Genomic DNA, 16,010 nt, shown 5'->3' on the forward strand with positions numbered 1-16,010 from the left:
AAATATGCAAGTTACCTAGTTCATTTAGAAGTTATTACAACTATATATCTCGGATAATTATAGGAAACTTTACAAGAATTAATTAAAGTAAGCTTACATTTTGAGACGTAGGTATCTCATAAGATATGTTGTGACATTTCTGACACTTTTCCATGTGAAAATATGTAATAACTATTAATTTTTCAAAACCCTTTTTCGGCACAGCAGTACCTAAGGCTAGGTATTTTAAATTAAACAAGTTGCATATTTATAACATTTTCGAATATATTTAAAACAAAACGCCTAAAGCTAGAACAAACAACTAAACTTGGTTTCGCTTAACACTACACCTAAATCAAAACTTCATTTTCCACTGTAAAACAAACAAAATAAATAAAATAAGTATTTTCAGTCGGAATCGGACAGGGGGATGCTTTCCTGAAAAAGAAAATCCTTTATTTATATTCATGATTCATCTTGTTGTTTATAAAAATTACAGATTTAAAAAGGATCAAAATACATTTTCACCTCAGCAATTCGAACTACTTACTACTACTTACTACTACTTTGCTGCTTAAAAACAGTGAGCAAACTCGCATTTTGCTTTGAGTGCGGTTTAGAGTCCCTTACTACGCTCAAGAATCTAAATTAGATTATTATAAAATCTTTCGCTTGCACGGGACTCAAAGTAAGCACTCGAAGATATATCAAATTTTTCACATTGTAAACTCATCATAAAACTCTGCACCCGTTTTTGTGTTTCTATTTGGCTCCACTCGGTAACAATCAATACCGTATCTCATTTCTCAATATGTATTGGGAACGTGCGAAGTCGGTGGCGCTGATCATCACAAACACAGGTAATCTTATGGAATGTCCAACATTAGTACTAGCGGCAGCCGCTTGAACTAATTTTACTCCATAAGATTTAACGTAGAAATTCCGACAAAATGAGGGCAGCACCAGTCGTGCACATAGCGAATACTAAACATTCATGTATAGGTTATACACAAAGGCGGTTTCTTACTTCGAACTCTCCTATAAATATGTCGGAGTCATCTGAGTGTGGCGGCTGGTCTATGTTGTCCACTGCCGTTATCTGAGGACCTGCGTCATACAAAATTAATAATTAATATTGAGCTTAGAACGACTACATAAATACGATGTATCATATATATGATTGATCTGATCGTGTGTACCAAACGAACGACTATTTCTGACTTCATCAGACCCTAAGCATGTGGAAGTTCTTCTTTCCATGTTATTTTAAACGCAAACTACCCCATCCATCTGATCTTGGCGCTGTATCGGTGGTATCCTTGCCTATCCGAGTTTGGACTCCGTCAGTCTTTTCCATCATCAGACCCTAAGTAGTTCATGTGATTCCTTACCTAGTGGGATACATTCCATGGGCTCGAAGAGATCAGTGATCAGATCTAGTGGTGGCGATGGCGCTGGCGGCGGTAGCGAGCAAGAAGAAATGCTGGTCCCTGTGAGAGTTATCAAAATTATTACACTGTGCTAATAGCCACTACCATGATTGCTATTTTTAAGTGACCTCTATTATTATGTGAAAATATTAGCGACTCGCCCCGGCTTCGCACGGTTTACACAAAACCTTAACAAATTATACAATTATATATTTTTATTTGTGTAAATAAAATTGTTAGTAATGACTACATGTTATGTATTTTGATTTTGCCAGGTTTGCCGACGTCGTCGAAGTTACGAGAAATATGACGTATGCATGATGTCATGCGTGGTTCCATGCGAGGTCACAGACGAGGTAGAGACGGTGGCATCTCCTGCTTGATGCACAGCCTCTCGGAAACTCCTATTGCGAGCATATACATGGGAATGAAGAAAGAAGCTATACAGTGGTTTGACTTACCAGGTTTGACGACGATGTCATAGCTACGCGTAATATGACGCTCTAGAATTGGCATAAGTATGCGACGGCATGCATGCTGTCAAGCGTGGTTCCATGCGGGACTCCATTCTTGGCAGTAGACGTGGTGGAGATGGTAGAAACTCCTGCTTGATGCACAGCTTCTTGGGTACTCCTACTGCGAGGATATAAATACGAATGGAGTAAGAAACTAGTATACAGTGGTTTGACTTACCAGGTTTGACAACATCGTCGAAACTACGAGCAATATGACGCTCTAGAGTTGGAATATGCGACGGCATGCAAGCTGTCAAGCGTGGTTCCATGCGGGACTCCATTCGTGGCAGCAGACGTGGTGGAGATAGTGGAAGCTCCTGCTTGATGCACAGCTTCTTGGGTACTCTTACTGCGAGGATATAAATGGGAATGGAGTCAGAAACTATACAGTGTTTTGACTTACCAGGTTTGACGACGTCGTCGAAGCTACGAGCAATATGACGCTCTAGAGTTGGCATATGCGACGGCATGCATGCTGTCAAGCGTGGTTCCATGCGGGACTCCATTCGTGGCAGCAGACGTGGTGGAGATGGTGGAAACTCCTGCTTGATGCACAGCTTCTTGGGTACTCTTAATGCGAGGATATAAATGGGAATGGAGTCAGAAACTATACAGTGTTTTGACTTACCAGGTTTGACGACGTCGTCGAAGCTACGAGCAATATGACGCTCTAGAGTTGGCATATGGGACGGCATGCATGCTGTCAAGCGTGGTTCCATGCGGGACTCCATTCGTGGCAGCAGACGTGGTGGAGATGGTGGAAGCTCCTGCTTGATAGTGCACGGCTTCTCCGGTACTTCTCCTACTGCAGAGTAGAAAAATATTTTTTTTATTTTGCAGGTGACTGTACTACTTTACACAGTGATCACCACTGGCACACGAATCTGCATCACTCACCATCAGCATAGATACAGTCAGCAGCAGAAGTTGCTAAGCGAGCCAGGTGTTCTAAATTACCTTGTCACGCTCTTATTCTCTTGACAATATAGTCGCTGCTGCTGGCTGTACATCAGCATGTGGTACGCATAGTGAGGTTCTTAACCGACTATTTGTAGTTATAGTTTGATCTGTAAGACATCAGTGGCTACTTGGCAACTATTGGCACACGGTACATCACTTACCATCAGCGGAGAGTGCGGTGTGGTATGCGTGGTGTAGTTCTAGATCGACTAATTGTTGCTGTAGTTTGATCTGTAAGACTACAGCAGCTACTTGGCAACTATTGGCACACGGTAGGTAAGTACGTCACTTACCATCAGCGGAGAGTGCGGTGTGGTATGCGTAGTGTAGTTCTAGATCGACTAATTGTTGCTGTAGTTTGATCTGTAAAACCACACCGGCTACTTGGCAACCATTGGCACACGGTACAACACTTACCATCAGCGGACAGTGCGGTGTGGTATGCGTGGTGTAGTTCTTGGTCGACTAATTGTAGCTGTAGTTTGATCTGTAAGACCACACCGGCTACTTGGCAACCATTGGCACACGGTACAACACTTACCATCAGCGGAGAGTGCGGTGTGGTATGCGTGGTGTAGTTCTTGGCCGACTAATTGTAGCTGTAGTTTGATCTGTAAGACCACACCGGCTACTTGGCAACCATTGGCACACGGTACAACACTTACCATCAGCGGAGAGTGCGGTGTGGTATGCGTGGTGAGGTTCTTGGACAGCCAAATGTAGCTGCCCTCCTGCTTTGATCTGTGGAACCACGGTGGCTACTACTGGCACACGGATTTGAACTGCACTCTTCATGTCGGATGAGCCTTGCTCCTGAAACAGAACAAGTCAACAAATTCTTAAATACAGTATGTGTCTGACCGTGGGGCTTTAATTCCAGGGCTTGATTTTACTCGCTAAACTGAGCTACTTTTACTATGCGACCAACCCTAAAATCGGGGAAATCTTTTTAGGCTTTTCCATAGTAAACGTCGACACTGATCAGCCAAAATGTATGAAAAAGTAAAAAAAAAATTCGGGATTCGGGGTTGGTGGCATAATAAAAGTAGCTCATTTTAGCGAGTAGAATCGAGCCCTGGATTTAAAGCCCTATTGTCAGTAAAGTATAAAGTAAAGTTTGAAAAACTAATTGAGGCATATGGTCCTTTGCAGTCGAGGAACTACAGCGAAAACAATGTCTTCTTCCTCCTCGCGTTATCCCGGCATTTTTCATGGCTCTGATTTGACGTCAGCACTAGTTTTTACGAAAGCGACTGCCATCTGACCTTCAAGCCCAGAGGGGAAACTATGCCGGGATTAGTCCGGTTTCCTGACGGTGCTTTCCTTCACCGAAAAGCGACTGGCAAACATCAAATGATATTTCGTTTTACAGCGAAAACAAGGTACCTATACTTAGCGTACGAAAAGGAGAAATGTGGTCATGGTGGAAGCCTGGAAGGGCTATTAACTCTTACGCAATACTTGTATCAGTCAAATAAGCCCAGATGTCTTAGCCCTTGACCTTTTGAAAAAGACAAGTTTTTTTTTTAATATGACGATTCGTGGTAGTTTTATAGGATGCGCATTTTACCTGAGACCGGTTATTTTCCGAATTGTTCACTACTATCTTTCCTCCGATCCTCAAATCATCTGCGGTAGCGGGAACCAGCATCTAAAACGAATAAGGATAGTGACACTTAAAACAAATCCTTTCATTTGACCAATATAAAAGTAACATGTCCTTCTCCAATCATATAGTGTAAAACACGTACTTGCTTCCCTCCAGGGATCTTAGTATCAATCACTTTCACCAAAACAGGCGTACTGTTATCCGGCTTCAACAAAGCAAATGGCGTCTGCCTGGTGGCCAGAGCCACCCCCATGTGGTACGTCTTTATGGGGTCCACTATGACTCCATTGCACATGGTACTCCAGGGTAGGTCGTTGCTCCAGTCGCTGGACTCTAGAGAGGGGGAGGATTTTGGGGTCCACGAAGAGGAGGATAGGACTTCTATGGAGGTGCCCATGTAGGGGCCGACGGAGGAGGATACTTCGCATTGGTCGACCGAGGTTCTGGAAATAGACAGGTTAACCCTTTAGTCCGTAGCGGCAACATACTTGCCATCATGCTTAAAACAAAAACGCATCCCTACTATAATAATTACTGTTCGAATACGAATATTACGAATGTCTTGAAAAGAATGTCAAATGGTTCAACGGGTTAATATAGTGTGTCGTTCTATCAGTCATTTTAGGGTCAAGTATGAGCAGTGGAGTACTTTATACTATAAGATATAAAATAATGTATTTATGAATATGGCATACCTGGTGGAATCAGGCTGACTTTCAGAGACAGTGCTGGCGGCGCGAGGTGTGTTGGTGCGGCTGCGGAGGACAGCACCATTCGCGTCTTCGGAATGAGCCTGAATGAACGAAATTTGTAAAATTTTATAGTAGAAAAAGTATGTGTCCAGCAGTGCAACGGAACGTGTCAGTAAGCCTAGGAATCCTAGGATAGTGATGATAAAGGGGCCCACTGATTAACAGTCTGCCGAACGGTATCGGCATGGCAGTTGTTCGGAACTGTCAAAATTTTGTTCTAACTGACAGGCCGATACCGTCCGGCGGACTGTTAATCAGTGGGCCCCTTTACATTGATAACATATCGGTAGGTAGCATGAATGCCGTGCAATTTGTAACGTGTTTATTTGGATGCAGAATTTCCGTTTAATCACGTGCTACCGAAACGTAATAGCGACGTAGTTAACTAAATATACCGAAATGTAGATCCCTGAATTAGGTACCTACGTTTTACTGAATTATAGTAATTTACATTACAGTTCACTAACCCACAGCCATGTTCCGATGAAAGGTTAACAGTCTTACACAGTATAAAATACAATAGTTATTTGTTTTACAAGGGGGCAAAGTTGTTGTTTAACCGCTCGTGCTAATATTGATACCCGAGCAAACGAAAGATTCCAAAATTGAACCACGAGCGTAGCGAGTGGTTCGAAAAATGGAATCTTGAGCGTTGCGAGGGCTTCAAAGCACGAGGGTTAAACAAAATTTGCCCCCGAGTGATACACAAATGTTTTTCACCACACCAACCCGAAGCACATATTAAATGTAAAATAACAAACAAAATCAAACCAAATCAAATCCAAATGAATGTTATTAAATATATTATATCATCCAAAATCATCATTTAAAAGTCAATTCTACCAGCAAACATAAGAAAACAACTCAAAATTTGGCTTTGATTACTTTGCCTCACGTGTGAATAAAATGCAACCTTGCTATCAGTTTTTGAAGTGCAAAGTAAGCCTTTCCGAGCTGGTGTGGTGAAAATACAATTATTTCACCTTATTTTTATGGCACACAAGGTTAGACTGCTGGTTGAATCCCTTGAAACAAATGTTGCAACGGTAAGGGCGCTCGTTGGTATGAGTGAACAAGTGGTTTCGTAGATTGCCTGGAAAAACAACAAACATTCTAGAATCCAAAATAGAATAAAACAAAGGGAAATAAGGAAATGATCTGGATTAGGGAAAAAGGTATAATGGGGCCAATTAGATGAACAAAATTTTATATAAGTTCCTACTATTTCGAACAATAGATACATATTCAGGTAATATTTGAGAATTTTTAGAAGCTGGACACCTGCAGGTGTGTTATTATCACGGTTATCGCGAAAGACATGACATGATGAATGCTATACTTGTATCTAACTAAGATACAAGCACAGAATAAATAATAGTACTAGGTACAGAAGACTCACTCTCTAACAAAACGCGTCTGTTACGATCAGCACATATATGGCCGCTATTAGGTAGCGACAGCGCCACGCGCGGCTTATGGCTTTCCCCAAAATTGGGGTGGAAAGGATGTACTTTTAGCTACCTGTAGCAAAGCGACGAAATCGCGGAGTGAGCCACGCCTGATACAAGTATCAGAAAGTATGCTGTTTCCTGCACGATAAGCGCAACCAAAGTACCTAACTCCTGCAGGAGATAATAAGGATGAGGATTGAGGAGCGTTAACCTTTCTGGTGGAATCCTTTAGGGCAGAGGTGGCACTTGTAGGGTTTGACGTCCGAGTGGGTCTTCCGGTGGGAGATCAGGGTGGACACGCGGTTGAACGTTTTGTTACACACCTGGACAAATGGAACTTCTAAAGGATAACTTGTTAATATGGACTATCTAATGACATAAAAGGATTTAAAGGACAGGAGAAACTTTAAAAGCAACTGGACGAAGGTAAGTACCAGTCACCTGCAATAATATGTTACACAACGAAGGCAGGAAAAATATCTGACACGAACTTACCTATTTGTAGAGCCATAAGAGCGTGTCACATATTTTTGCGGCCTTCGAAGAGTAATATATTCATGCAGGTGACTGTACACAAGTGTTTTGACTGAGCACTACCTATTAAGACATAGATTGAAGTGTAAAAATGACGTATACATAGTTATAGTAACTTAGTCCAAGATTCTTAGGGTTCAAGGCTCAGAACTTCTAGTTGAAAAGACGCTACATTTAGAAAACTTGTTCTGAAGTCCAGGCAATATTGAAATTCCTGACCTGAACTTATGTTTATCAATCGTATTACGGCACAAATCTTGTTACCGCTTTATCTTTACTCATGTTAAGCGACAGGCGTAGTTTTGTTATTATCATCTTGTCAGTAAATATCATCAAACAATTTATGCTTATATCATCTCATAGAAATTTTAAAGATATTCTAACCCTTTTTTATACATAACATACTTTTCTAAACCACAGTCAATACCTTCGTTATGTGTGCCTAAAATTATTAGTTTAACTGTGCTCTGAAATTTAGGGCTGATTTAGACGATGCGAGAACTCGCATGCGAGTTTCATTGCGGGCTTTGATCGGTTGGTTGAATTGGACGGAACCAACAGTCCGCAATGTAACTAAAATCGCTTGCGAGTTCGCGCGCCGTCTAAATTAGGCTTTATGGTTTATAGAACAAACATAAGTATATTCTATTTAACTCAAAACGAACGATCACGTTTGAACTTTGCTTTGCAGTTGACATCCGTTTAACCCGTTGCTGACAAACTTTTGATGCGGAAACATCCGTCCCTGGCATGGAAATGAAAGAATGCAATAAATACACCCCAAAATCTATTATCATAAAAGAAACATGTAATTGACGTGGACCGTGGTTACTCCCTTGGGACCAGGGGAACAATAAAATTACAACCCCTTTGGTGCAAATTGGCCGCAAAGGGGTAGTTTTGAACGTCACTTTCACTGATAATGAGCGAAGTCGATGGTGGTCGATTGTACAAATTGGTGCCCACTGTCTCATAAATAAAAGTGGATGTGGTGAAGCCGAATTGATCCCCAAGTCCATCAATTTAACAATGACACGGTGTTCTAAGCACAATAATGAACATGTAGCTAGAGTTTTCTTCTTCGTTTCTGTTGAAACGGTGGGGGGACTTTGGTAATTTCTAATTTGTCTTCATTTAATGTTGTTTGCGGTAGGGTTGACTAGTCGTGTGTTGGTTGATGACTTGATGAGTCAAGACAGGTTCCACGCAGCCTCTAAGTCGAGGGTCTGATGCTGTGTTACTGAAGGTGTCAATTTGTCTGAAACTATTTCATCTAAAATGGGCCTTAATCGCCGAAAATAAACTTGAAAATAACTCACGGTGTTTCGCAAGATACAGTCGCCATCAAATATATGGGAACGGCCAATGTGCTCATAAATATCTGAATACGCCTCTATTATCAAGGTGCTAGAGTGCGTGTTCAGATATTTTTAAGCACCTCGACCGCTCCGATGTATCTGATAGCGACTGTACCTCGCAGGCGTAAAGAAGCTTGGCGGAATGTGTGACGTGGTGCTGGTGCTGGTTCAAGCTATTCTGCTGGAAGTTTCACGTGTGTTGTGTGTGCGTTCGCAGTGGAAGTTGTTCTGTTTGTAGTTGACCTGACCTAACCTGTAGATCTTCAAGCAGCAACGGTATATGTTGTCCTGTAGGTATGGAGACATGTTATCCTTCCAGATCGTTCCCACCAACTGGGTAAGGGAGGCTGAAGATCGCACTGAAGAAAAACAGTTGCACACGATGAAGCGTGGTCTAGCCTTCTTCACACTAGGCGAGAACTGAGACACCAGCGCGCCGCTCTCCCACCTTCGTCGCCGGGCACGGCATTCTCCTGCCAGCTATGCGGTCGCAGCTGCCGCTCTCGCATTGGGCTTAATAGTCATTTGCGGAAGTGCTGCACTCTTATGGACGCTGTTTAAACTATCACCTTATTGATGTTACAGGCCAGTGATGATGATGGTACATCTTCAAGCAGAAGTGGAATGTTACCTCGCAACCGTAAGGGCGTTCTGCAGAGTGGATGGCACGGTGCTGGCTCAAAGTGGAGAGCTGCCGGAAGCTTTTTCCACAGGTGTCGCAATGGAAGTTCCTCTCGTCTGTGTGCGTTGGCAGATGGCGCATTAACGTGTATTGGTGCTGGAACTCTCTGCTGCCTAGAAGCAAAGAACAAAGTTATCTGTATAGTCACACCAAACACCAATAATTAATACCCTCTCAAAATTTTATTTTTATTTAAAAAAGACTGTAGTCTATGTCATGTGATTGTTCTTTTTTTTCTGGTTTTTACTTTGTGTATTAATTTTCTATGTTTTCCTTGTCATATAAATAATAATGTTTTGTATTTTTATATCAATCTAAATTTATTTGTGTGTCGTTGGCGTACGTGTCGCCATCAACTTTAGATTAAGTCAGGTCCCCACAGAAAACCAGCGTCACGGTTTGCCGACCGGCTGAGTGGGGATCCTATTTTAGCGTCCAAATGTCTTTTATGTTTGCATGCTCTTCTTTTTTTTTCATACTGTACTATGTAGTGGCGTTGAAATAAATATATTTCTTCTTCTTCTTCTTCTAGTCGCTATGCGTAACAAGTGGGGTTTAGTGACTTCAAAAAAGTACATCCTAAAGATGGGCGAATTACGAGTAATACTTACAGATAAATCTTACATTAGGTATTTCAGATTCAATTGGCATTTTTTATGAACGATTGTCACGCCTTGGCTAAAAGCCGAGTCCACACAGAGAGAGCGTACGCGCTAGGCAATTTCCTCGCGCACAAAACGGCCAGTGTAGACGTGCCTCGCGCGCGCCTCCTCGGCCGAGGCTCTCTGTGACCCGGGTATTGGCATACACTTTACGAATAATAGACGAGAGGAAATGAAAACTTCATCATCATCATCATCATCTCAGCCATAAGACGTCCACTGCTGAACATACTCCTAGGCCTCCCCCTTGTGTGTTACCAGAGCCAGTCGTCGTCGGGGCGGGTAGCCGGATCTTTGCCGGAGATTCTTAGCACCCCTGACCCTGCTAATGCCCTGACCGCTACCATAGCCAGAGCACCGGGGGTCGCCGGAACCTCCGGGCCGTGGTTTTATTGTGCTCTGCATGATGGAGGGTGAATGCCATAATCGCCACGCTTGGCAGGCGGGTTGGCGATCGCAGTCGAGTACACCGAATTTGAGGGACGCTGCTGCCCGTCCACCGGTGGTCTTGGACGTAGTTTAAGGACATACCCGGGTCCCATCAATGAAAACTTCATCATCATCATCATTTCAGCCTATATACGTCCCACTGCTGAGCACAGGCCTCCTCTCATGCGCGAGAGGGCAATGAAAACTTAATGGATCAAAATGACATAAAACTTACATATTCCGCACTCCCACAGTTTAACGGTCCGTCCGTGTCTCTTCACGTACTTGACGTAGTGGAACCGCGAACGTGGGTCAGTTTTGTCCACCTTGCATGCGCCTTGGGTGCCTCTGCGCTCATTAGATACTGCTGAAATATAAAAAAAATATCTCGAGTAATTTTGGTATATAAGTATTTAAATTTCAGATTTCCGAGTAAGCTTCAGTATTTTTGGTGATTTTGAAAACTTTTTAACGCTGGTAGGGTACGATCAGAGAAACTTTACTATCGCGGACCAAACTATCGAAAAATTTACAAAAGTTCAAAACGATCGCAGGGGCGTCTAATTGACAAAGTTGAATGTAAGAACTTCGCTCGCTTGTTCGATAATCCAAAAAAGTGTGATGTAGAGCCTTGTAGAGCAATGAATGATAAAAGTACACAAGCAAAAAAGGTTATACCTAACATTGCAACAGCGAAATATACAAGCTGTTTAAAATAGACTGGATGTATAAAGGGCGACCCATAAAACATGGAGGCAGTCCATTTGTGAGATTAAAATACGCCTACAGGATGCAATCCATTTCATTTGGAAAAAGGCTTATTTCAGCTTGCTACATTTTTTAGGAGGCTGCGTAAATATTACCTGTTTCTGTGTTAAAATAAAATATTTAGTGTTATTAAGAATATGTATAGTCAGTTGTAGACGTAGGTATCAAAGCTGGTGAGGTGTACAAAATGACCTTGGTATGACTATATTGTTACGGGACTAAAGCGTGTGTAGGTAATTTTGAATACCGCGTCCTGTACCGTCCCGCGTACCGTAATTGTAAAAGAATAAGAGCCGACTGTACATTTTGTATACAAGTCCTATTCTGCCCTCCTACACCGAATAGCGCTATCTCAAAAAAATGATTTTGATATTCTCAGTAATAGAAACTAAAGTATAAGTTAGCAATTAATTTTCTTTTGAGGTAGCGCTTTTTGGCTTAGCAGGGCAGTAGGGTGTAATGTGTATTAGGATGTTGATGGTATAACGATAATGATTACCTGCAGAAGTGGAGGAAACTAGGTGGGAGTCCGTGGTGGTCTTCGGAAGGTAACTGCGGCCGTTGAACACCGAGCTCGAGGTATCGGCTTCTTGCTGGAAGAAAGCATTAGCGTAAGTTAAAATGTTGTTTTTAGAAAATATACTATTCATATACCTACACCTGCCAGGCCTGTGGTCGTGTTTGCCGCTTTCGTATTGGCTTACACAGCCACGAAAAACGTCTCCCTACCTGACACTGCTTGTTTAGTCTGTACTAGACTCGAAGGCCAATGATGATACTACTTCATTGACTGCCTTCGGAAAAGGGTTCCGTTTTCATTGTCAATGAAAGGGGTACTTAAAGTCTGTTATTACCAATAAGGAGCTACTGTCATAAAGATTCAATTAATGAGCCTTATTATCATTAACGATGTGGTTACCTAACTTGCGAAAAATTTACCAAAAGTCGGATGTTTCTGGAAAAAATCGTGGAAATTTTTACTTTGGAAACGAAGAGATTCAATCTTAAAAAATATGACAAGTTTCCGTAATTTTCCCCTCTAGAAATTTCGCAATTTTGGAAACTTTCCAGCGGCACAGCAGAAGGCATGTCTGGCCAACTTAACACATTCACTGCCGCCGACGCACATGTGCGTCCTACGTCATACACGTTTGTTCCTAGGCCACGCCCCCTGGCAGTGAATGCGTTAATAGTATAAATATCGGGGGTTAGTCAATAATACCTCATTGCTAAGGGCAGCATCCAGGTCCTTCCCAAAGGTTTGCCCCGTACCGAAGCCAGGCTCAGACACGAGCGACGCGATGTTGCCGTCCTCTTCCGTCCAAGCGAAGCGAGCTTGGGAGTGCTCGAGCGTGTCGGGGAAGAAGCCATCGCGGAAGAGAGAGCGAGATACATCTAGCTGGAATAATAATATTTAGAGTTAGAATCCAAATCAAAAATCAATTACCTAACCTTTTCGACGCCGTGTCAAACATAAAATCTGTCATGGCTCCTCTACACGATGGGCCAACGCCGGCCACTCCAAGGGACGCAGCCATGCGCTAGAATGAGATAGCAATATCACTTGCTCCCTCTAACGCATAAATTCGTCCCTTGGAGTGGCCGGCGTTGGCCCATCGTGTAAAGGAGCCATCACGCGGAGGCCGTCACCGAAGTGTCAAAACTGAAATTAAACTTTATGCATATATATAGGTACACGTAGGTCTATGTTTCTCTGCGGTCTGTGACCGATTAATCAGTCTTTGGCGTTGAACTTGCGGTGCGGATATATCGGTCATTGGCGTCCAAAAGGTTAAAAAATGTTTTGAAAGCTTAATACGCCTCGCCTACGCCTCGGCTAGTCTGTGGCCATGAGTAAGCCCATTCATAATAAAAAAAAAATATTTCATAGGTGTGTGTTGGTCAAAAATTGTGGGTTCACTCCTTCGAACAACACCCAGAAGGGAGTCGGCATTCGCACTATTTCTCCTCTGCCGAAGCACATGCCCAACTGCGGGCGCAGCACGGTTCCATTTTTATCTACTATCACTATGCGCGTCCCTTTCGCACTCACATACTTGTTAGAACGTGACAGGCATGGTGACAAGAGATAAAAACGCCACCGTGCTACGCCAACTGGGCATGCACACAACTAGCGCGGTGTGTGTCGTGACTCATCCGTACACAAAGAGATCGAGGTGTGTGTTTGTCTTTGACGTATGTCATTTTCAATACCTATGTCGTCATTACAGATTGGATTTTATATGTATCGCTTGGACTCCTCTCTTCCGACGTGTCGGAAGCCTGTGTTGCTCGAAGGTTCACTCGATTGTGCTGCATAGCGAAGGAAATTCGTTGTTTGAAAAAAAAAAAAAATTTAGTCAGGATCCTTAGCATACGCAGGCGAGGTTAAGCAACCCTTTAAAAGAGTCCTAATAAAAAGTCACGTAGCTTATATAAGTCTTTAGCGCATAAAAGGGTTAAATAAGTTTTTGGCAAAAATTTCATTTTTGGTACAAGCTTTTATCGCTGACTGTACTTTTCTCACGACAGACAACTAATACTCATCGAGACAATTCTAAAAACCCCTAACACAATTAGGTTGCGTTGTTTCATCACAGAGTTCCTATGGCCACCTCCTGTCTCCATCATCAGATCAGTTCGAAAGTACCATATTATTGTATTGTCATCAGAACTACATACAGCTGCCAATTTTCATAACGCTACGATCCTTGGAAGATGGTTAAATTAGTTACCTTAGATTCCATTACATAGTTAGTTACATACAGGTCGACGTTCCTATGGCCACCTCCTGTCTCCATCATCAGATCAGTTCGACAGTACCATATTATTGTATTGTCATCAGAACTACATACAGCAGCCAATTTTCATGACGCTATGATCGTTGGAAGATGGTCAAATTAGTTACCTTAGATTCCATTACATAGTTAGTTACATACAGGTCGACCTAATAAAAGCTTGTTAAAAACGAATAACCTTGATTACAAAAATTGTTCGTAAGTATATTAAAAACCTGAAAAGAGAGATAACCCTTGCAGTGGAGTAATTATGAGGTCGTCAGTCAGTCCTATATAGTCGATATGAGGTATATAATATTTATATGTCTGAGTTCCGACCGGTGTGAAGTTATCGGCCAAAGTTATCGGCGAACAAAAACCCGACCAAATTAAGAAGTCGAGATTTTTAATGTTTCTTTTCGTCGTTAAAAAGAGCGTAAGTACATTAGTTTAAGGAAAAGTTGAATGTCATCAATTCTATTAAGAACATTTCATCATAAATTTTACTATGTAGCTGAAAAACATGCATCGTGACTGGTCGTAGAATTTTGTACTTATCAAACAAAGAAAATCCTACTAGCCTACAAAACGCTTCAAGTCTATTATTTGTAAAAGCTATTGACAAGAGCTTTCATTTTTCTGTTAAAAAAACTTACTTTCTTTGATAATCAAAGATTTAACGATTGATAATAGTCAGCGCCCTAAAGATTCTAGACATATATTGATCAATTTGACCAACTTCCGGGTAGAAGACCACTGTCTAACTGACATCATCAGAAACTGTACATCAGAATCATTCATAAAACGCCTTCAGAACCCACTTAGCGAGATAACTGTAGCTGCATTAGCTAAAATAAAGTTAGCGGCGGAACGATTTTGTAAACTCATTTCAACAAAAGAAAATTTCATAACTTACATAAACTGAAAATTTACATCGAGAGCTTATAATTTAAGCTTTCATAATCCACCAATCTTGGTATTCTAAGTATTTTTTTTTAATAATTCATTGCAGAGTCAATGGCTGAAATATTCCAAATACACATAACTAATTTTGACCCACTTCTAGACGAAAGACCACTTTCATTTTGACATCATCCGGAACTGTACACCAAGATCTTTCATAAAACGCCTTCAGAACCCACTTAGCGAGCTTACTGTAGTTGCATCAGCTGAAAGAAAGTTATCGGCGGAACAGTATTATATCCTTTATTATTTTTTATTATTTATATTATAATTTTGACCCACTTCTAGACGAAAGACCACTTCCATTTTGACAACATCCGGAACTGTACACCAAGATCTTTTATAAAACGCCTTCAGAACCCACTTCGCGAGCTTACTGTAGTTGCATTAGCTGAAAGAAAGTTATCGGCGGAACAGTATTATATACATTATTAATTCAGAAAAAAAAAACTCTGAATCTCACAAGATTTGTGAATGTAAATCAAGAGCTTTTTCATAAAGCTTTCAGAATCTATTGTTTTAGGTGTTCTAAGATTTATTTTTTAATAATTTTTGACCAAGTCCGTGGCCAAAATATTCCAAATGAACATCACTAATTTTGACCCACTTCTAGATGAAAGACCACTTTCATTTTGACATCATGCGAAACTTAAAACCAAGATCTTTCATAAAACGCCTTCAGAACCAAGTTAGCGAGCTAACTGTAGCTGCATTAGCTGAAATAAAATTAGCGGCGGAACGATTTTGTAAACTCATTTTCAACAAAAGAAAATTACATAACTTACATATACCGATAATTTACTTCGAGAGCTTTAATTTTAAGCTTTCAGAATCCACCAATCTAGGTATTCTAAGTATTTTATTTAAACAATTCATTGCAGAGTCAATGGCTGAGATATTCCAAATACACATAACTAATTTTGACCCACTTCTAGTCGAAAGACCACTTTCATTTTGACAACATTCGAAAGTGTACATCAAGATTTTTCATGAAACACCTTCAGAACCCACTTCGCGAGCTTACTGTAATTGCATCAGCTGAAAGAAAGTTATCGGCGGAACAATATTATATCCTTTATTAATTCAGAAAAAAAAATAACTATGGCTTTAAATCTTTCATGATTTGTGAATGTAAATCAAG

General features: G+C 41.3%; 1 protein-coding gene across 1 annotated transcript in view; it reads right to left on the reverse strand.

The window, feature by feature from the left end:
- Positions 1–243: 243 nt before the first annotated feature.
- The window catches only part of LOC134670463 (uncharacterized), a 74,813-nt gene continuing 59,046 nt past the window's right edge, over positions 244–16,010 (reverse strand). The window contains exons 3-18 of the mRNA XM_063528290.1: positions 12,352–12,528; positions 11,629–11,722; positions 10,597–10,728; positions 9,220–9,383; positions 6,908–7,019; positions 6,229–6,338; positions 5,189–5,286; positions 4,636–4,936; positions 4,455–4,535; positions 3,550–3,697; positions 2,553–2,729; positions 2,328–2,492; positions 2,103–2,273; positions 1,371–1,469; positions 1,007–1,086; positions 244–417 (exon numbers count right to left, since the gene is read on the reverse strand). Coding sequence (XP_063384360.1) covers positions 388–417; positions 1,007–1,086; positions 1,371–1,469; positions 2,103–2,273; positions 2,328–2,492; positions 2,553–2,729; positions 3,550–3,697; positions 4,455–4,535; positions 4,636–4,936; positions 5,189–5,286; positions 6,229–6,338; positions 6,908–7,019; positions 9,220–9,383; positions 10,597–10,728; positions 11,629–11,722; positions 12,352–12,528 — 2,139 coding nt within the window. The 3' untranslated portion in view covers positions 244–387. The remainder of the gene's footprint in view (positions 418–1,006; positions 1,087–1,370; positions 1,470–2,102; positions 2,274–2,327; positions 2,493–2,552; positions 2,730–3,549; positions 3,698–4,454; positions 4,536–4,635; positions 4,937–5,188; positions 5,287–6,228; positions 6,339–6,907; positions 7,020–9,219; positions 9,384–10,596; positions 10,729–11,628; positions 11,723–12,351; positions 12,529–16,010) is intronic.

This window comes from Cydia fagiglandana, chromosome 14 (genome assembly GCF_963556715.1).
Source record: "Cydia fagiglandana chromosome 14, ilCydFagi1.1, whole genome shotgun sequence".
In the NCBI taxonomy this organism is placed as follows: Eukaryota; Metazoa; Arthropoda; class Insecta; order Lepidoptera; family Tortricidae; genus Cydia; species Cydia fagiglandana.